Raw genomic sequence first — 21,756 nt, forward strand, 5'->3', positions numbered from 1 at the left:
AACACAGTTTATTAACTCTATCTTAATTGCCTACTTATTCTTTTTCTGTAGCAGGAAATAAATATTGATACAGGCAAAGTGGGATTTCTTAGATTCTACTTCAAGCCGCAGCCAACATCACCCATCGGTGAAGAGAGGGTGCTTACCGTTCTGACAATATTTGCCTGATGGGTTGCATTTCACAACACATGGCATGTTTAGGCAAAAATCCCTTTTGTGTTGTGGGTATTGGCCGACCAAAGTGGTGTTCACAAAGTCGTGGCAGCCCTGATCCAGTCTCATTGATGTCAACTAATGTCTGTCAACAACACATTGTTTGGGAATTGCAATTCGCAATCTCTCTTGGGTTTGAATCACTTGAACGGTCACTTCAACACGTGTAGCGTCCCTCATTCCTTCTATCCAGTGGACTACCGCCAATACCTACCACCGTTTCCGAGTGTTCGCATCTCGATTCATTTGGTCTTTGGGCCCTATGATCTCGACCCCTAATCTCAGACAGAGAGAGACAAACAGAAAGAATCCATCCATCAATCGAGTGAATACAGGTGGTTCAGCATGAAGAAACCCATCTGGCCTGGACGATGGGCCTTACTCCTCGCCACGGGCCTTGGGTTTGGTCTCTGGGGGGGCCCAAGTCACGCCTTTGGCCCGATCACAGTTGGTCTGGGCATCGGTGGAGGCGTTCTCTCGTCCGCCATCTACAAATCATGGGACAATCTGTCATGTTTCTTTCAAGAGTGTTGCTCACCCCAATATCGAGAGGGCATGGCCAGCCGATTCGTCCACCTGTTCTCGGTAACGCGGCATTTCCCCGACCCCAAAAAAGTGGATCTTTACAAGGTGAGTGCAACTGATTCGGGGTTGAGAACGGAGGATGACATGGTAATGATTTTTCGCTGAATCGATCCAAGCTCAAGATGCCAACGGAGTTTATTAGTGAGAGAATTGGGATAGGACGAATTTAATAGCCCATTAGCTATACGATTGAAATAAAGAAGGGGCTCACTTTGTTGTTGGATATCATCCCAATAGTCAATCCCTCAATCATGCCTTCTGACACGAAGAGGGATCTGATTTGAGACTAATTACTTTTATCCGAGTAAAGTAACGTCAAAGCGAAAAAAGAATGCTTCTGACGTACAAGTGACATGTGTTTATGGCTATGGATCAAAAGACTTTTTTTTGGTTACTTTGGTTCACACTAATCTCTTTTGTTTTAGAGCCAGCTGCAGGAATGGATTCGGGGAAATGTGACTGGGTGTCATCAAAACCTCTTCATTTTTGATGAGATTGATAAGATGCCCGAAGGATTGATAGACTCTCTCAAGCCGTTCATGGATTATTACAAATCCTTGGATAAAATTGACTATCGAAGGTCGATTTTCTTGTTTCTTTCCAACACGGGAGGAAAAGCCATCACTCACAAGACCTATCAACTTTGGAAGGCAGGCAGGAAACCGTACATCCGCCTTGGCCGTAAGGATTGATAGACTCTCTCAAGCCGTTCATGGATTATTACAAATCCTTGGATAAAATTGACTATCGAAGGTCGATTTTCTTGTTTCTTTCCAACACGGGAGGAAAAGCCATCACTCACAAGACCTATCAACTTTGGAAGGCAGGCAGGAAACGGACTGACTTTAAGTATTCGGATTTTGAGGAGTTAATCAGCGGAGGCGCCTTCAACGACGAGGGTGGTTTTCATCATAGTGGCTTGATCACCAGCAGCCTTATCGACTACTACATTCCGTTCCTACCCTTGGAAAAGTTGCATGTCCAAAAGTGTGCCGAAGTTGAGGCTCTAAAACGAGGCCGAGTTCTGACTGGCCAGATGATGGCGCGAGTGATTGGGTCGGTCAGATTCTGGCCAGAAGGGGAAAGCCTTTACTCCGAAAATGGTTGCAAACAAATCTACGCACGTGTGGTCGAAGTTTTAAGATAAGATGATTTGGGAACCTTTGTGCCCGTTGTGGATTTATCTGTGATAGATGTCTGACCAATCATAGAATACATACTTTTCTGGTCATGATCAGTCCATGCTTGCCATCATTCAATACACTATAAGTTGACATTATTATTGAAGAATAACTTGATTTGTCGAGGGGTAAGCTGATTCTAATTACTCGGTTTGAATCTGTATCTAGGACAAATGCAAACGTGCATTGTGGGTTCTTCGATATTTTTTAAGCCCCAAATTCATCGCGCTTATTATAAAAAATATGCGATTTTGTTCCCCCGAAGAGATCCATTACACTTGGCCCAACTTTCCTTATGCCTGCCAGGCGTGTGAAGCCACGGCCATTAAGCGATAGTTATACTTCTAGTTTGCATGAACCGTTCAATGCCTTTTTTGATCATTGATTGTTTTATAAGTCAAATATCTGCCTTCGAATGCCTACACTCTATCGTGATCCTTTCCATTATTTACTTTTCGAAATTATCTCTGAATTGTGCATCTTGATTTGCTCAAAAGAAAGCGCAACAACCGCAACAACCCCCACTGTTTGGCAACACTGGTCTCTTACATGTTCATGTTCCAAAACAATCCTAGTCTTGCCATCCATCTAGTATTAGCAGTCACATACGTAGCCAGACAAACGAGAATATCGCAGACCATCTTGATCTCCGAGTCCTATCAACCCCTCTTAGCGCTTCCCGCTTCCCTGTGCCCGCATCCACATCCACGTCATGTCTTCGGGTGTGAAGAAGCTGTACGAGCCCAAGGAAGACAAACCTTTGGACGAAGAGACCTTCGATTGGGTTCAGCTCCGCAGGGAACTCAACAGCGACAAAGATGGTGTGCAGTTCATGGAGACACCCAAGGAGAAGCTCATCCGGAAGATGAAAGAGAACCCGTTCGTGCCCATTGGTGAGGCTGAGGCCATGAACCTCCAACCAGGATGAGGAAGGAATTGTACTTCAGTAATGCTATTCTTCTAGGGGTGGGCATGACCACATTCTTCTTGACGGCGGGCTTGGTTTCGTTCTTAAGGCGAAACTCCAGTCAATCTCAGATGATGATGCGAGGCCGAGTGGCGGCTCAAGCCTTCACTATTTGTGCCCTGGTGGGCGGAGCCATGACCAGCTTCAAGAACAAAGTCTCGCGTTAATTGGGGTCTCCTCCTAGCTCCGGCTCCGTCGTCTGTTCGTAATCCAACTGTAGATAGACTCACGATAATTCAATCTGAACCCAGAGATGTGCTAATCTCATGCTAAAGAAAGTAAAGGAACAACCACTAGACTAATCGATAATGGCATCGGGGTTGATGATGCAGAGTTAAAGTTGGTTGACATCCAAGCTCGGAATGAAATGTTTAGGGATACATAATCACAATATGATTTAGTTTATCTACAAATGATAAGAATAATTTGAAGAAATTCCGATTTTATCCCTACCAAATTTTTGAAAACAAAGCCCTTGAAATGCATCAAATAACTAAGATCCACAAATTAATATCCTAGATGAAGCAAAAAAAAACCACCCTCCAAAGGGCATCCTCCAATGCCAAGCTGATCTGGGATCGTTAGCAAAACTTGATCAAAGTCACGTTTTAAACTTAATGGTGGGTCATCTAATGTGTAAAATCGTCGAAGAGAGCACCTCAGCAAGCTATAAAAAGGTATGACCGATTTAAGACACATGATTTCAAGCCCTTTATTAGCTATTTAAGCTTCTTGACCATTTACTTCATCATTATTTATATTTTCATTTCCACTCGGAGAGAATTGGTGTAAAATAGTCAAAAAATATTGATATTAGCTCCTTTTGGGCTGAAAAGTTTGAGAAATCTGCCGGTTATTTTTTTCCGAAATTCTTCCTTATTCTTCAATTCACAAGCCTCAACTCCTTTGTTTTCAAAGTAGGAATCATGAAATTATTTACGAGCAGTTTGGCTAATTCTTGGTTGTTCTTGACTTATAGCTATTTGGTTTTCATGATTTTCTCCTGTAAAAGCGCTTCTTAACAGGCGGTGATGCAGAACAAGAAAGAGAGACCTTACTCTGTATTGCCAAGTCTTTGACAAGTCCGGATGCCAAATTATACCATCGTCATCAGGGGGATGTCTCTTGAAAATTGAAAGTGTCAGAAAAAAAAATATTCCCATCCAAACATTTTTGGTGGACTTCCTTATCTTTACCAGGAATGTGATATGCAGCACCTGGATTGGATATGTAAAATTTGTTATTTGAATTGTTCAAAATGTTGACCAAGTGATGAACTGCCAGCACTGGAGTTCGAACCCACGACACGATACAAAATATTATTCTTTCGTTTCCACTGCCTCCTAGATTGCTCGGCTGCACTACTTAGGAACACCACTTTTGCCCCTGTTTTTATTTTGAATCAAAGGAAGCTACAAATTTAATGCCTTCACAACCTTCAACCAAGGCTACAATTTACTAAGAGCTGAGTAGGGAATGCAAAATCAAAATTCCACCGAAAAGTGAATCCTGCGCAAGCAACATTTCTAATGACGCATTTAAAAAGCGAATTTGGCCCCTAGGCCGAATTATGATTATCGAATACCGACACAATTCCGTGTCAGTCAAAAAGTAAAACTTGAAACCACGAGCTTTCATTCCCGATGACATCATGGAAGATTTGGAAGCAAAATCAATGGGTGAGCATCGAGCCAAAGATATGGTCGTGCGGCATCTGGGCCTTGAAAAAGGCATTGATTTCCTTAAACACTGGTTCCTATTCGTGGCTTTGGTGGCTTTGGAGATTGTCTCGTTTGCGTTGTTGGCCCTTGTTCTTCACGAAAAGGGTTCAGTTCAGGAGCGTTTGTTAGGATTCTTTACGAATGGTACAATCGAGGAAGATTCGATCTCCTCTGATCGTGTCCACGGGTTGGCACTTTTAATCCTCTATGGAGTTTTTGCCCCGCAGTTGGTGGTCTTCGCCATCTGTCTGGATCTAGTCCCACATTGGCGATTAGATCTAGCCAAATGCATGGTCAAATCGACGTTTCTCTTCATATTTTACGTAGTAGCCTTGCACACATTTCGTTGGAGCGAAGTTCAGACTACGAATGACACCATTTATGGGCTACGCTTGCACCCAATCGTAATAATGGCGACTTCCGTGGTAATTTGGGCCTTCTTTGTTTGGTCTATCGTGGACTTTATTCGCAATGTGGCCCCCAGGTTGGCGAATATTCGAATTGCTGGCTATATCTTGCAAGTCGTCACATGGAGAGCACTGCAACATTGCTTGTACAGCTTGGTGCATGCTGCACTCTATCTTGTGGTTCTCGTTGGGCTAGTTTGTCTAGAACTTGGCTTTACCCCGCCTCATACGAAACTCTCGAACAATTTGAATGAAACATTCATGACTTGGAAACCGATTTTGATGCTCATAACCGGCTTGATCACAACTCTGTTTGTGGCCATTGAATTTACTTCAACGCTCCGACATCATCTGCTCAACCACGCTCAAAGTCTATCATACGATCAGTTTAAAAGTTATTTTGGGCCCTTCAAAGGGCTCTATGACCCCAGGCGAATCTTTCATTCACGTCCACAAACGGAAGCAAGGCTTTTCCAAACTCAGCGGACGATCTCGTGAATCAATTGTGATGTTTTTATTTCCCGTGGCGTGAGCCGACGGGTTGAATAACGTAGTCTAAATCAAATACACGTGACGATTTGAGTTCCTGAGCCGCATGCGTGAGATGTAGGTGGCAATCCGGTTCCGAGGTAGGGGGCAATACCGCGCACTCCCGTTCAAGGGTCGAGGCCATCGCCTCTAAGAGTTCGTGGAAGCCTAAGCTCAAAGCGGCTCGTTTCAAGCGGTTCAGCTCCTCGTAAAAGTGTTTGGTCTTGTCCGGCAGCTTCCGGGCACTCCTCAAAATCTTTTGCACGTCACTGTGGAGATTGACCTGCTTCGTCCAGACCACAGGGTTAGCACTGTAGCTCGGTTTACTCATGCCCCGCACCGGGAACGGATTCTGATTGGTCACATTCAAGTCCGAGACGGGTCCCAGTTTGCGTAGATTGCCCAACCAAGGCACCGGTTGCGATCCCGGCTCGAACAAAGACAGCATCAGACTGGATTTTTTCTTCACATCCGGACACGAAAAGATGATGCCGAACCAATCGGAGGCCACTTGAACTAAGGCGCACAGGGATTCGACTTTCATGGCTCCGTGCAAGAACACACACAAGGTCGGGGTACGACCATCTTCCTCTCGCTGCATTTGCCCACTCCAGGGTAAGATGAGATGGCGCGAGACCACGGGCGGGCTGGCCACATCAGCCAAGGTAAGGAAGCCTTTGATGTCGAGATCATCGGAAATTACGGCCTCGACAAAGTCAAAGTCCTGGACTTTCTTATACTTGGACGGGGGTGGACACAGCGTGATCGGTGAGGACAGCTTATCCCCAAAATGGAGTGTGCCCACGTAGTGTTGGTAATGGGTTTGGGACAGATCGGCGAATACCTTCTCCACACTCTGGGCTGTGAGTTCGCGGTCCAAGCCCACCACCTCTCCGCCCAAACCGCTCTGCTCCATGAACCGCTGGTAGATGGGCTGGGCCGCCTTGAAGATATGGGATTCAGTGGGCGTGAGCAACACCACCGACCATCGTCCTGGGAAAGGCAAGGGAAAAGGCGCACCCAACTCCATGCCTTCCTCCATCAATAAATGGGACAAGGAGAACTGTCCCATTCCCAGGCCACCATCCGTGACCAGAATGATGTTCACGGGCACGGAGGCACCCCACACATCATGGACCAGCGCGGCAATTTCACGGGCACACATGATGATGAGCGAGGCATCCTCGGGTTCGACTTGGAACAGCTTTTGTCGGATCTCGCTCACGTCCCGCGTAAACGAACACCCGAGATGGCATTGACTGGAACACGTGAGAAAGGCCACGTGCTCCAATTTGAACTTGTGTTCCAAATGCTTGAGCCAACCGTCCAACCCTCTTTGGGCCAATTCTAAGTAGGTGGCAGGGGGCGTGGCCGAGGGGTCCGCCACTCGCGCCATGGACAGAGACGTATCCAAGACCACGATGGTGGGCATGATGGGTGAGGACTCCCCACGGCTGCGGTCTCTACTGCAAATAAAGCATTGGCGTAAGACAAAAAACCCCTTGAATTGAGATACTGGTGTGGTTTTGTTATGATTGTTATGATTTGTTGCAACGCCGACGACACTAGGGGTGCAGGGTGAATGAAAGGGTGAGTGACGAATGAGCCAATTGAAAAATAGTAAACTATTTTGCATTACTATTGGGTAAATTTGACATAAAATTGGTTATCTTTCATGTAAATTTAATTGAAAAGGGGCTGTTGAACCCAAGAAGTTGTATTCTGATGGTCAAACCATATCGATATTGAGGTCCTATTGCTCCCGATTTCAATCACCTGTCCCTGATTTTCAAAGATTGAAACACCTACTTATCGTAGTTACCAAGGTCTGAAGGTCACGTCTTGACCAGGCTCTATGATTTTTGATCATTTTCAAGCATCGTTGTTTGGTTGGGTACAAATTGACAAATACTCAAATAGGTCACGCTCCCCACTCTGAATTTTTGAGCCAACCATTAAGGGTGATGTCAAAATTTTTCAATTTGAAATATCATGAAAAATTTGTTGTAGTTTCAAAAGAATTTTCCCATAACAGATATAACTTATTTGGAGCCTTTTTCCGTTCTATTTGTCCTTAGATATATATCAATATTCTAAGCATAATCGAAATTGTTTTTCTAAAGAGACTAAAAGCCATGACATTACTACCCTTCAATGATATTATATGCCGCGTGAGTGGCCAACCTGACCTCGTGTGGCATGGGGAATCATCTTGGTTGGCTCAGGCAGTGCAGCCTTAGAATCTGCCTAGGAGCATAAGACATTCCCTTGGTCCGGCCTATTAAGCCTGTTAAGCCGCTCGCTGAGTGGCCACCAGTGGCCACGAGTGGCAGTGCTGTGGGCTGAGTGCTCAGTGATCCCTCAACTCGTCCAACAGGCGGACGGAGAGACGGAAGACGCGTGATCCATTTTGAAGTCGTGATTGGTCCTGGGAAATCATCCTCCCATCCATCCACCCCATCCACGTGGCTAGGAGTGATTCCCCATCCGGGGGTGTGCATTGCCGGTCAGGTCATCCGTGTATTTCCCGGCTGATTGATTCTCAGGGCGTGGCTCGTTTCTGAGGTGCGACAGAATGGCGTCCGAACCGGGATGCAAAGTATTCATCGGCAATATCAATGAAAATGTGCGCAAATCCGAACTGCGACATGAATTCGAAAAGTTCGGCGAAGTCATGGATGTGTATATCTCCAACGGGTACGCTTTCGTCACATTCGCTCAGAGCGATTCGGCCTCGTCGGCCATCCGGGACATGGACGGATCCATGTACATGGGCGAAAAACTTCGCGTAGAAATCTCGCGGGGTCGAGCCAATTCAGATCGTCGTGGAGGAATGGGCGGATCGCGAGGATCGGACATGGGACGACGCGGAGGAGAGGGAGGAGGGGGTAGGCGGGATCGCCCGCCACCCTTGGGAGGCTCGTTTGCCCCGTATCCTGCACGACGTGATGATTTCAGAGACGCGCGCAGTGGAATGTCGCGCGGTGGCGACAAAGGGGGACGCGGCGGGTTCGGTGGCGATCGGGGATACGCCGGACGAGACGGTGCCAGCCGTTATGATCGACGCGACGGACCTCCTTCCGGATATCATCGATCTTCCAGAGTCGACTCAGGGCGGGACTTTGAACGTCGCCGATCGTTCAGCCCGCCATTGCCCCCCAGATCATATTCTGATGAAGTGGGTGGATTTGGTGGGTCCCGGTCTCGAGCTCCACCCTATGGCGGCTCTAACCATCGAGGTCCTATGTCACCCCCTCGACGCGGAGGGCATTTCGACGATCGTCGACGACTTTCGCCGCCACCGGCACGATTTGAACGCGAAGGTGGCGGTTTTCCTCGCCGTTCTCCACTACCCGCACCTCACAGTCGGCGTGACGAAATGAGTCGCCGACCCATGACTCCACCAATCATCCCAGCCAGCCGATTCAGAAGTCGATCGCCCGTGGACCGTCATTTGGGGTAATTTTGCGTGTACTTGAAATAATCTGCCTCTTTTTCAGCCTTTTGTTTCAGTCGTCAAATCTGAGATGTCTTCCGAAGATCAAGTCAAGTCTATAATCAATCTAGTCACGGAGTTGAAATGAACATTGAAAAAAAAAAATCGTCGATCTAACTTCGATGGCTGCATTCGCCTTCCCTTCAGGAAACGACTGAATTCATTTCAAACATAACACAATTCCCTCTCTGCAAATTCTAGACCTTCAAGAGCCGAGTATTCAGACCGAAGAGGTCCAGACCTTAGAGATTCCCGACCTTCATTCGGCCGCGGCGGACGTGGCGGTCGCCCTCGTCCCGACAATGATTACGACCGCGGACCTCGCGGTGGCGGCGACTTTGGTGGGCTAAGCGGAGGTCGAGGTCGCGGTGGTGGCAGGCCCTTCCGCGATGATCGAGGTCCTCCTCCACCTCGAAGTGGTGGGGGACTGGATGGTCGTCATCGCTCTCCGCGACCGCGCTATTAGTTGTTTCCCAATCCATATAAACCTCACCTCAAAAGTATCCGAGTATCTGTTGATTAATGTCTGCAATCAAGCTCTGAACTGGAAAGTGAAGACCATTTGTCCTCTCATTTTCTCTTGATGAATGCTTGAATCCCATCGTATCATTGTAAATATACCAAGATTGCGCTACTTAGGTTCCCAACGATATACCCTAAGATCACGGAAGTCATGTTTCCTTCATCAGCATTCTCCGAACTCTGAAAGAATTCAGATTGGGCATTCGATTCACTACTCATTATCCATTCCAGTCCTTAATCGTCCTCTGAAGTCATTCTGTATGTGCTGCGACGTCTCATCCAAGTTCGAAGATTCTGCATATAGTTGTTGTTACTAAGCAATACCGTTAGCCCGCAGATTTCATACTATGCGATCCCATTCCAGAAGCTGTCGAAATGAACAGCTCAGTGAAGATCAAATGGCTGCCAGAAATATTCCGGATAATTGCACTAGTCTAGAATTCATCGAAGCCAATTCAATGTCTTTAAACGCCTCTTTATTATCCGGATTACCGATTCTTGCTGTTTTGAATCACTCATGTGCTTTCACATCAATCACGCCTAACTGTCCGGATCAACGTCGTTGAAATGTTTCCTAGAATACCATTCCACACCACTCACTCCATTGCATTCTTGGCCGCCCTCGCCCAATTTGGTGCAACACAAGACTCTTATCCATCTGTAGCGCCTTGAGAACAGTTCAAAAGAGCACGGACTAGTTTATGAGCTCAGCCAATATGAGCATCACGTCGTCGTCGCGAAACAGCCCTTCTAGTGTCGATTAAAGATTAACTTTTCTAAAATTGAAATTCTCCGTTAGTGAAGGAATCCCTTGTAGCTTGAAGCCGTTTGTATTCTTCATTAATGAATTCTTGTCCGGAATCGAGGAATTGTGCTGAGAACCAAGTCTCTTGTAAGAAAGGGCCGAGGGAAGGTTTCATTCTTCAATTAAGTGGAACCTGTGCTTTCTGATTTCTTTCTCGAGGTGCATTCCAAACAGCATTCTGAAGGGCTCGAATACGAACATTTTCCATTTCCATTTTCGACTGCAAGTTAAGTCAAGGTATTAATTCATTCATGAGTGTCTCCATTCTGTTCTTATCAACATCATACCAGTTTGGCACTACAAGCCAAAAACAGCGAATTCGATAGCCATATTTTCAAAGAAAATCTAACGCTTCCATTCCTTCAGCCTCAGATTATACTGCAGGGGAAAGAGCAGACATCAACCAGTTTTATCTAAGCGTCTAGAGTAAATTAGTTTTAAAACATGGAATTCACCAGGATCAATACTTCCAATCGGGAAATTAGTAAGTATAACCTTTGAATTTTGTAAAAAAGAATATTTTCTGAAAATAAATACTTTAATCAGATTTTTTCATTGATTGCTGAGAAAAACCTATCGCCTCGACTGACATCGGTGTCTTGTGGGACAAATTTTAATCCAGAATTTCATTTTCTTTGTGGTATTACGCCTATTTCATCTGAAATGTTTCTTGAGATTTATGGTATTGAAGCAGGAATAGAGTTTGATGTCACCATCAAATTTTGAGAGGTCACTCCCACTTTTGAGGCTTAATGGGACAGCATCACAGAATCGGCTTGTTTTTTTTTGTACCCCTTTACGCCCAAGCGCCATCTTTCGGATATGCAGGGATGTGTCAAACGTAAAGGTGACAATGCTTTTTCCTTCAACAATTGAACTTCTGTGTCAAAGTGAACTGAAAGTTTTATCGTTTCAATCGTATCTAGTACTATCCTTTCGTTTTTTTAATATAACAGAGCCGCTTTTTTCAACACTATTGTAAATGACTCGTGCCACAGCCCAATCCTTGTCATATCCCTACGTAAGTCAGAAGGGAGCGCTCAAGTGCAAAGGGGTAAACAAACCCACGAGCATGTCCCATCGTTCTTTGTCAAGGGATTCAACAAGGGTTCCAATTCATTTAGTCGTGAAAAGAATGGTTCGTGTAGCATTGCAACTTAACAATCTATCACAATTCTACTTATTACCATGCTTAAAGAATACTTTGCTGCCGAAAGAGCTGTTTTTGGGTTTAAATTTTACTACGTTAGAATATTCTATTTTTACAAAAGACTTTCAGAAACCTTAGAAACGTTTTTAGTCCAACATTGCTCGTATCATGTTTTTTTAGTACCCTTTTTGTAATGCGAAGTGCCCCAGTGACCTCCCAAAATTTGTGCTCCCAGCCGTTCAAAATGATTTTTTTTTTCATTTTTCGTAACTTTTATTTTCATACATTATTTGATTAACCAACGAATTAGAGTTGGTAGATACGGATAACTCTTGAAATATTGTTGATCAGGAATTTTAGTCAAGAACTAGTCTAAGTTTGTCTTAAATCCTGCCCTGGATCAACGCCTTCGTACTCCCTACGAATATTTGAGGGCAGCAAATTGAACAATGAAGGAGCCCAAGAAAGAAGAGAAGATGATTTCATTTTTTAACTAGCCTGGATACTCGAGGGCGTGAAGGTGCTCTCAAAACACACATTAAGCCTCTACGGTCACTACAATTGACCCTAAATCCTGGGTTGGGACGAAGCTCATGGATATTTTTGAAGATGTATAGTATCAGATACCTTTCGTACCTTCTCTGAACAATGTACAGTCCCAAATTCGTTTATCTCTCCAAATACAAGAGCTCTCTCATTCCCTAAATGTTCCTAGTGAAACACCTTCGTACTTGTTCGACTTTTTGCAAACCTGCTGAACTCATTGGAGCCCAAATGGGTGTAACAAATTCAAGATGTGGCCCAACAATCGACTTGAACAGAGTTAGCGTCGTAATACTAGCTCTGGACTTGAACATGCTATATATCCAACCACACATTTGAAAAGCTTTACCCACCTTCAACTGGATATGCTCATCGAACTTTCCATTATTTTGGAGGACTAAACCTAATTCCTTCATGGACGAAACCTGCTCAATGGCTACGAATAGAGTGTTTAATGCCATCGACACAAAGGTCATTGAGCGGAATTTCATTCCATTCAAGGCCATATTACTCTCAGCAACCCAAGAGTAGATTTGATCAAAGTCCTCTACCAGACTACCGGAATCTTGACCATTCCAACCACACACTAATTTCACATCATCAGCATACGAAGAGATACTGACTTTACTACTGAGCTTTTGAAGCGGGGCAACGAATATTATAAAAACGAGGGGCCCTAAGATGGAAACCCTGGGGAACACCTGACTTGACATCATGTATGTCACTAAGGGATCCCTCGGCCTTAACAATTTGCTACCTATCATGAATGTAGCTTCTTATCCAATTGAGAACCTTGCCTTGGATCCCAATGTTTTGAAGTCTATTCAACCAAATGCAATGATCTACTTTTTTAAAGGCCTTGACAAATTCAAGATAGACAACATCAACTGATTCATAGCTCTCTAGTCCCTTAATAACCCGCTCAATATGTTCAATCAGTTGGGTAACCGTGCTAAAATATGCTCGGAACCCATGCTGGCCAGGAGGAAGGACTTCATGAATATCAAGAAATTCAACAAGTTTGAACTTCATGATCTTCTCAAACACCTTCGCAATATTCGAAGTGAGAGAAATCGGCCTATAGTTACTGGGGAATGTCTTATTTCCTCCTTTGAAAATTGGCACAACATGAGCTAGCTTTAGAGAGAGGGGGAACTTGCCCTGGTCCAAGATGCAACGCATCAAGTACGAGAAAATAGGAGCAAGAACCTGTGAGCATGAACCTGTTTCATCAGAAACTGAGATGTCACTCCATCAGGGCCAGGGGAGCTCGAGAGTCTCAAGTCCCTGATGGCCTCTAAAGCATCTTGATCTGTGACTACAAGATCATCTAAACTAAACGCTCAATTTGACAAGCCTTGCCAATCTCAACAACCTCATCTATAAAGCAATGGGCTCCTTAAATCTTTGGAGTTGAAAACACACTAGAGAACTGATCTACAAGTATGTTGGCCATAACTTCCACATTCCATAGCTTCTCATCGACCTCAAAGGGCCCTACAGGTTGTTTCAACTTTTTAGTTAGTTTGCATAAGAGAAAAATGCCTTTGGATTCGACCTGACCTCCTAAACTACTCGAGATTCCTTTTTCAACTGATCAGTCTCTATATTAGGTCTTATTTCTGTCGTGGATCAAAGCCAGCTTTCTTTGAAGGCTAGCCACAACTACTGGATTCAAATTGCTCTGGAGCCTTTTTGCTATTTAGCAACTCCTTTTGAACAATTGCTTTCTACACTTCGGAATTTTAGCCTGTGCCTCCCTCACCTTGCAGAACACGCTCTGGGATTGCTAAAGTTGAGAATAAAGTCAAATTTTGGTTAATGATATTGTCTGTCAGCGAAGAACTTATCGTTAAATCGAAACTGGCTGGGAAATAGGTACAGCGTTTGGTAAGCAACAAAAATATTCTTAAATCGAAGTTAGACTGCATTTCTTTTAGTATTGAAGTAAAGAAACGGGATATTTGAACATGGGTATCAGTTTTTTTTATCATCAAGCTCCAGCCTCAGTTCTGGTGAAACCGTCTGTCTACTACACGAATGTGCTTAAAAAATCGGACGTGATGTCGGGACCATCCGAAAATCCGACATACACTCAAAGCTTACGTCTTTTCAAATAGCTTTCCTAAAAGGCAGTTGTTCATTTTTTGCATTTAAAAGCTTGTACAACCAATAAACGTGGTCATATTATCGATTTAACCACTCATTGACTCCGTTTACCGAGCTTAGGTTTGAAGGGCAAGAAAGTTGTTCCTTGTTTTGGCTTTTTGGAAATTATAATTTTATTGAGAATACCATTGAGTATATCGGTTAAAAAGCCGATAACATGTAATTACACGCCAAAACACCAGTAGAGCAAAAATTATGGATCCTGGGATTGTGAGAGAGGATTCCTTAGTACAAGTATGACAGAGTCACCGCGGAGGAACATCTTGGGAATGAAGCGATCTCGGTTCACGGGCTTGGCTTTTTTCTTGCCTAGAAATTAAAAACAAAGACGCAATTTAAACACCTAAGTTTATACCTAGTTATTCCTAAACTGGGGAGCTGGAATATTGTGAAACACTACATTCACCAAAACGTCCCATACTTAAAACATCTAATGAAACTAAGAATGAATCAATCTTGACTCAAAATAGTGCATAATAAAAAAATGTATCCCTGATTAGATAAATTGCCATGAAATACGTATAACACCCCCTGACACTGACCTATTCAATCTTTGACGGAGAATTCAAAGCCCTGAGTTGAATTGAAGTTGGGCGTTTTCGGAAGATCGATGAAAAGCTTTGGTGTAATTCAAGACAGTTAATTCACCCACTTCTAAAAATATGTGCTGCGTGTTGCGTTTCTCAGCCAAATCAGCTTGCTTTGGATGACAGCAACTCTGGGACATTGTGGCAAATGACGGCAAGCGACAATCATAAGCTGCCATTACTACAGAACTATTTCTCGGAAGTTCTTGGACAAGGTTAACCCATCCAGGCTTTTTCGATGCCTTTACCAACTACTTTAGCGGACAGCCGGTAGATCCTGTGCCAAAGCCAATCTTAATTGATAATGAGCTAAAGCTTTCATATGAACCATATTCTATAATGTCATACACAACAAATCAATGTTTTCTCAGAGGATGCTTGAACAAACTTATTCCTTCTAGTTTCTGAATTCATTTGGCTCCGGTTCATTTCAGTTCCCATGTATGGCAACTAGGATAGCCCACTTTTAACCACAGCCAGGTCTACCCAAAGCACAATGGACTTTGGCCCCTTAAACGGCAATTATGGGTTTCTTCTCGGCTCTTCCGTCTCCTTCTCGAGCGATTGAAGTGCCTTTATCAAAGGTGTATTTGGATTGCGTCAAATCAAGATGTATTGCTTGGTACCTTTGCCCGTTTTGGGCAGTTCCGTCCACATTTCCTTGACGTTCTCGAGAACCATGTTGCAATGTCGATCGAAGGCCTTGACCCGGCCCAATAGCTTCTTGTTATTCCGGCAATTGATCAGCACTTGCGTGTTGTTCCGCACGGATTGCGTCAACACCGACAACGGGCCCGTATTGAACTCCTCCTCCTCCTTCCGCTCCAGCTCCTCCGGCGTCATTTCAGACTTGGATTTGGTCAGAGTGCCGGCCATCGTGTCAAAAGGCCCAGCGATTACTTCACGACGGGAAAGCTAGTCCAAAGCACTTCCAATGGCAGGATTCGCCCGCCAACCAGTTGGTTCCAAACGGAGGCAAACTCTTTCGGTCAAAACTAGCAAACGCAAGTATGAACCCAACCAAACAAGCACAACACAACGTTGGGATGGAAATTCTCGTGTGAACTAGCTGAACGGACTGGCTGCCCGCGCAGCTATATCTTGCTCCTACTCCGGCCAAAACACATAGGTTGGCCAGAATAGCTAAACCAAAGCCAGTTGGTCTAGACAAGCATAATACAATTGCCGTGTCTAACTAGTGGTATTAAAGGACAGTTGCTTGAATTCTAGACAAATTTGGAAATAAAATTATTCAGTTACAACTTTCAGTCCGTTTGAAATAGTTCAAGATATAAGGGAAAAAACCAATGGCAGCACTTCATGAGCATTAAAAACCGAGTCTGAGCATCCACTCCGAAGGTGACCAAATCAATTCATTTTGTCCAATTTCCAGCTCTTTAGCTTCCCAAGAACTGCCTCTAGCCAGGTGGTTGAGTCAATTTAGACGAATCAATGCAAAATTTGTCCGTCATATGCCATGGATTTCTCGCAAGTCTGACTTGATTTCCCTTCCATTCACGAAACTGTAACGCTTGTCTTTCAGCCCAATCAGCCACCAATCGGGCATGGCCTAGGATGCCTTTCAATCAGCGTGACGAGGGCAGTTATTTTCATTGCCCCATTGCTCCAGAGGTCGCTGTAGCACTATTATTGTTCTCCTCCTCTTCATGTCGCTCTTACTCCCGCCAAATACGAGACTCCTAAGAAATCGCATTCCCATCATTGCATCAATTTGATCCGTGATACGATGCCGGGGCAATTATTGAGCCCACCGGACGATGTGGCCACGGGCGATCGGACCGAGGTCAAGTATCGTCGCTATCACCCCACGGGCTCCTGCTCGTATGTGAACCAATCCCAGGCCTTCCGTCTGAGTGGACGGGATTTCCAGCGCCAATACTTCCACATCTACAGTCACCGCTTGCAAGCCATGCGCGCCCGTTTGGAGCGTCAATTGGCCCAGTCCCACCCGCAGGCCCGCGTGATCTCCTTGTCGGAATTGAGCGGGCACAAGCAACAAGAGGTCACGCTCATCGGCACGCTCTACAAGCATCAGGAGCTCAAGCCCAACATCCTCCAGGATCTGTCCGAGGACAATGGGCTTCTGCCGCCACCCGTTCATACCAAGTACATCAGTCCCGAGGATGACCTCATCTTGGAGGACAACCTCCAACGCATCCGACTCCGGGGATCGCACATCAATGTGGCCCGCCTGGTGACGGGCGTGGTGTGCGCCGTGTGGGGCACCGAAAAGGAGTCGGGAAAACTCGAGGTCAACGACATAGTGTTCCCTTCCGGGGTGGCGGCGGTGCCTCGACCCATTCCCGAACACACCAGGTAATGGTCAACAGGAAGATAGATGGCCTCTAAAATTTCGGGACTGGGTTGATTGTTATCCTCAGGAGTCATGAATCTTGATGGGAAGGAGGAATATATGAATGATAAAGCGCGAATAATGTCAATACGGGAAAGGGATTCACCTTCTGAATGGGCGGTAATTTCAACTGGATGAGGCTATGCCCTCAGTTTTTTTGTGTTTTTAAATGAATATATGCTTTCGTCTTTGGTATTGGTTACGATTGCGGTAGGGCGACATGCTGGTGTCGTGCAGTATTCCAGTAATGCGATTTCGTCAACCTCAAGTCCCGTCAAATTCCTATTTGTTCTAGTTATGTTGTTTTTGTGAGTGGTCTCGAGTTAGCCGATCCCCAAGGGGCATCCTTATCGGCTTTCCAATTAGCGGTGGATTGGATCATCGGGGAGGCGGGGGAGATGGATGAGCAAAAGGATAACGCCCAGATTCAACGGGTCATCATCGCGGGCAATTCATTGGATGAGAGCACCAAAGATCGGGCGGAGATGGCCAAAGCGAAATACTTGACCAAAGATGTGGCAGCCTCTTCAATTGACGCCATCAAGCAGTTGGATGATTTTCTCGTGCAATTAGCTGGATCCGTTGATGTTGACATTATGCCCGGTGCCTTCGATCCTGCTAACCAGACGTTGCCTCAACAACCTTTGCATAAGTGCCTTTTTCCAGGTAAGACCGCTCTTAGTTGGATATCGCCCGTAGAATCGGTTGACATTGAACTCTGGCACTTTTTTTTCAGCAACCAACGTATATTCAACACTACATTGCGTTACGAACCCCTATCAATTTGAGCTCGAAGGTACAGAGTGTCTGGGTCTCTCCGGTCAAATCACCGACGACATTATTCGCAACAGCGAGCTCGATTCCCCCTTGGACGTCATGGAGAGTCTTCTCAGGTGGTCACATCTGGCACCCACCTCGCCTGACACCTTGGGTTGTTTCCCATACGCCAAGAATGATCCATTCATTCTCGAAAAATCACCACACGTCATGTTTTCCGGGAATCAAAATCTATTCGAAAGCAGGTACGTCTTCACACTTGGAACTTGGGACTTGGGACTTGACATAGCATAGGCAGATTTGATTTTGACCTTTGCTTTCAGAGTGGTGGATGTGAATGGCTCTCCCGTCCATCTATTGAGTATCCCACGATTCAAGACCAGCCATTCGGTTGTGGCCATGAATTTAAAGTCCTTGACCTTCGAGGAAATTCATTTTGACGCCTCCCTGACATGCCCATGGTTAAAATGAATTAATTTACGTATGAATGACGAACCACAACCTCGGGTGCCAAAAGGCCATCTTTATTATCTAACTTTTTGTTTACTTTCGCCCTGGTGGGTGTGGGAAATAGAAGGGTGAGGGACAACGACGATCTTTTTGACTACCAAACATCTTGATGAAATCAAGTCTGTCGATCGCAGGCACGTGTCTTATCCGGAGAAAGGGAAAATCAGAGAGTACCAGAACTGAACTGCGATGGCGCCATTGACGGCGGTGAGAGCCAATAGCCCATACTTCAGAGCTTGGTACGTGGCGGGTTGACGTTGGTCGATCTGAAAATGTAAGATTAACTGTAAATACCATTCGTAAGTTGTACAGATTTGAAATATGTAGTACCTCCATCCATTGAACCAACTTGGGCGGTCTCTATCGGTAACTTACACCAATGAATATTACACATTTTGACCTAGTGAATCAAGGATTTTTCCCCACGCAATTCGTCTTGAAAATGGCAAACTTTCGAAACATCCCCTTTTGAAACAAAGTTACAGACTTGATTTCATCGGCAGTTCGATGGCCAAGGATGACCCTGCCACTCGGGGATACCCCTACCCGTGACCCGTTTATAACTTGACCTTCCACTGGGCTATGAATTGGCATATTGTGGGATTCACTCACCCTCAAACCGTTGTCCACTTGATAGATTTTTTGCAATTCCTTGACCTTTTGGTATCCGGGATGGATGACCTTCTCGCCTTGGATGGCGGAGGTATTCAGTCCACGGGATGATCGCAGATTCTTCAATTGGTTCAAAACCAGACGACGGGTCAAGGGTGAATTGACGAACATTTTGCGGCAAAGGAGTGGACCAATCGATTCCAAGAGCGAACGCCAAAGTAATATGGAGGACGACTAACTGAGTAAGAGGACAGTCCCAGTCAGCTTGTGCTGCCCTTCTCTGGAAGAATGTCAGCTGCCTCAAGAGTCAAGCCTCATCAGCTGAGGAAGGAGGGAGTTGATTTGTTCAGGGTGATGAACATCATTTCTAGACCATTTACAAGTACTACAGTCAAAAATTTCGATTTTAACAATATTTTTGCTGCTTACCAAATACTGAATTTACTTCATGACTAGTCTCGATTTTTTCGATAGGTTCTCCGCTGACGGACAATATCGTTGAATCGAAGTTCAACTGTAGCATGATGACATCTGATCACATGGATGAATTTATCTACGCCGATTGAAAGGTGACAAACAGTGCTGTTTCCTTTAATGATTTAATGAAAATGAATTGTGGCAGAACTTGAATCGCCACCGGCATCTTCTCGAGGTGCATTTACTTCTATGGGCAAGCATGGGGACCCATTGTTTGGTGGAAAGAAAGAAAGGCCGAATGGGCGAGGGGCGAGGCCCCGGGTTTTGTGATCTTTTAAGGCTGGCGTTGTGGGATCTTGGCAGTGAAACGACAACGAATGGAGAGCCCTCTCACAACGACCCTCGACCGCATTCGTGTGTCAACCGGGGACAGGCGCACACTTCTCTGCGCAACAGAGATACCTTAAAGTTTCCCATTTACGTGGCAGTGCCAGTCTAAAATTGTCTGTCTTCTACTGGGTTGCGTTCTTTTACATTGACACAGTGCCGAGATATTTGATCACGGCTTATACGGTAACAAGGCCAGTTGCTTAAACTTGAGACGCTTCATTATTTGCCATAATTATAGTTCCCCTTTTGCCCTATTTCTCATTTTTTATCTAAGTGCGTTTGCCAATTTGTTTGATGGGTCGAAATGAGAGTAAGTTATAGCAACTGAACTGTCTTTTGAGTTTGTTACGGCCAATTGTTGTTAGCATTAAATGATGCTTCGAATAGGACAATCTTTTTTTGAAAGTTTTAGCTCAAAATATGAAATCTACTCTACTGACAAAAACCTCAAAAATTCAATCAAAAAAAATGGAAAATGAGAATGAGGCGAATCCGTAACCAGGGGCTAGAGAGGATAACTCCTTGACGCAAATTGCCTCATCAATGTAACCTCAGCATGCTTGGAAGGAATTTATCAATTACTTCAAATTACCGGCTTGCTTCAGCGAACGGTGTTTGAATGATGATTTTTGAAAATGATAGAGTCAAAACTTTACCCCAAATTATATTCATTTTGATTTTGGAACAAAACTCTTCCAATCATTGGGAATTTAGTTAGCTCAGGATACGGATTGGCGTGACTCGTGATTATTGTCTATATTGTCTATTTTTAAGGATACCACAACAAAGCCCAAATTGACCTTTCACAAGCTTTGATATAAAGGATCTTAAAACCAAAAAATATAGGCCAATGGCAGATAGACGGAATATTTTATTCACTGAAATAGAGCCCAATCGGTTTGCTTCATCAATTGATCATACAGATTTGGAGAGAAAGCATTTTCGGGCCGAACAATCTAAAAATTGTGTAATGACACCAAATATGCTCTGCATGTTAAAAACCTAGTTTTGGTTAAAAAAAAAACAATAGGATAAAAAAACCAATTGCCGTCTCTAAGCGTTATCGTTTTCGTCGTGGTAGCCCTTTCGAGCCATTTTTTCATTTTGTTCATAACATTTTTTTATTTTATGGTCCTTTACTTCTGGAGACACTGAGACCCGTTGAGGACCAGGCTGGACCTGGCCCCATCCTCCTGTTCACTTATTGGCTGGGACACGCGCTCGCCACCAACTCGTTTGCGGAGCTGCAAACAGCATAAATACAACGAGCTCCCGCAAAGACAGAGAGTCCCAAGAGAGTCGCACGGAGGCAGCTCTTGGTTAGTTGTGGCTCGCCTCCCACTAACCCTCGGCAGTGGTACTAAGAAACCAACGAGTCAACGACACTGCTAACAACGTCCCTGAGTACAAATCACAGGCTTGCCAGAACAAGAATAGGACGATCGTCCATTTTGACTCTTACTTCATGCCAAATTCAGACCTTTTTTTCTGACATTTGAGCCGACTTGTGGCCATCAAAGAGATGCAAGCTTTTTGTCATATGATGAGGGATCTATACACATTTGACAGGATTTATACTTCCGTCTTTCGTGCCTTTTCAGTCGATTTTTGTAGAGTTTTCATCTGAATTGCCTTCCAATCACAATAAAGACAATACATTGTTTTGATTNTTGTGTTTAGTTTCAGGGAGGAGCATTGTCCTTAATTATGGCTCAGTTGGAGAGGCTTGAATAAGTGCGTCATAATTGATTTATCTATTTTTGCTTGCTTGTTAGTCCACCAAATTTCATTCCCAGGCAACA

At 44.7% G+C, this 21,756-nt stretch overlaps 6 protein-coding genes across 6 annotated transcripts; 4 read left to right on the forward strand and 2 right to left on the reverse strand.

Annotated features, from left to right (window-relative positions):
• Positions 1-758: 758 nt before the first annotated feature.
• Positions 759-2,029, forward strand: LOC131889115 (torsin-1B-like). The gene is made up of 3 exons (XM_059238123.1): positions 759-843; positions 1,224-1,378; positions 1,552-2,029. Exons 1-3 carry the CDS (start codon positions 769-771, stop codon positions 1,943-1,945), a joined length of 624 nt encoding a protein of 207 aa, XP_059094106.1. The 5' UTR covers positions 759-768; the 3' UTR covers positions 1,946-2,029.
• Positions 2,030-2,535: 506 nt separating this feature from the next.
• On the forward strand, positions 2,536-3,244 carry LOC131889114 (HIG1 domain family member 2A, mitochondrial-like). The gene is made up of 2 exons (XM_059238122.1): positions 2,536-2,872; positions 2,944-3,244. The coding sequence occupies exons 1-2, from the start codon at positions 2,692-2,694 to the stop codon at positions 3,111-3,113; spliced, it is 351 nt and encodes a 116-aa protein (XP_059094105.1). The 5' UTR covers positions 2,536-2,691; the 3' UTR covers positions 3,114-3,244.
• Positions 3,245-5,569: 2,325 nt separating this feature from the next.
• On the reverse strand, positions 5,570-7,175 carry LOC131889097 (integrator complex subunit 14-like). The gene has a single exon (XM_059238104.1). It carries the CDS (start codon positions 7,032-7,034, stop codon positions 5,589-5,591), a length of 1,446 nt encoding a protein of 481 aa, XP_059094087.1. The 5' UTR covers positions 7,035-7,175; the 3' UTR covers positions 5,570-5,588.
• A 768-nt stretch (positions 7,176-7,943) lies between these two features.
• LOC131889104 (serine/arginine-rich splicing factor 1-like) lies at positions 7,944-9,732 on the forward strand. Its single transcript, XM_059238111.1, has 2 exons — positions 7,944-9,061; positions 9,300-9,732. The coding sequence occupies exons 1-2, from the start codon at positions 8,178-8,180 to the stop codon at positions 9,562-9,564; spliced, it is 1,149 nt and encodes a 382-aa protein (XP_059094094.1). The 5' UTR covers positions 7,944-8,177; the 3' UTR covers positions 9,565-9,732.
• Positions 9,733-14,372: 4,640 nt separating this feature from the next.
• Positions 14,373-15,969, reverse strand: LOC131889113 (probable small nuclear ribonucleoprotein Sm D2). Its single transcript, XM_059238120.1, has 2 exons — positions 15,501-15,969; positions 14,373-14,596 (listed from the first exon to the last, which is right to left on the reverse strand). Exons 1-2 carry the CDS (start codon positions 15,748-15,750, stop codon positions 14,481-14,483), a joined length of 366 nt encoding a protein of 121 aa, XP_059094103.1. The 5' UTR covers positions 15,751-15,969; the 3' UTR covers positions 14,373-14,480.
• Positions 15,970-16,375: 406 nt separating this feature from the next.
• On the forward strand, positions 16,376-18,618 carry LOC131889098 (DNA polymerase delta subunit 2-like). The gene is made up of 4 exons (XM_059238105.1): positions 16,376-17,211; positions 17,544-17,914; positions 17,985-18,270; positions 18,349-18,618. Exons 1-4 carry the CDS (start codon positions 16,622-16,624, stop codon positions 18,494-18,496), a joined length of 1,395 nt encoding a protein of 464 aa, XP_059094088.1. The 5' UTR covers positions 16,376-16,621; the 3' UTR covers positions 18,497-18,618.
• Positions 18,619-21,756: the final 3,138 nt, after the last annotated feature.

The sequence above is a fragment of the Tigriopus californicus genome, chromosome 10 (genome assembly GCF_007210705.1).
Source record: "Tigriopus californicus strain San Diego chromosome 10, Tcal_SD_v2.1, whole genome shotgun sequence".
In the NCBI taxonomy this organism is placed as follows: domain Eukaryota; kingdom Metazoa; phylum Arthropoda; class Copepoda; order Harpacticoida; family Harpacticidae; genus Tigriopus; species Tigriopus californicus.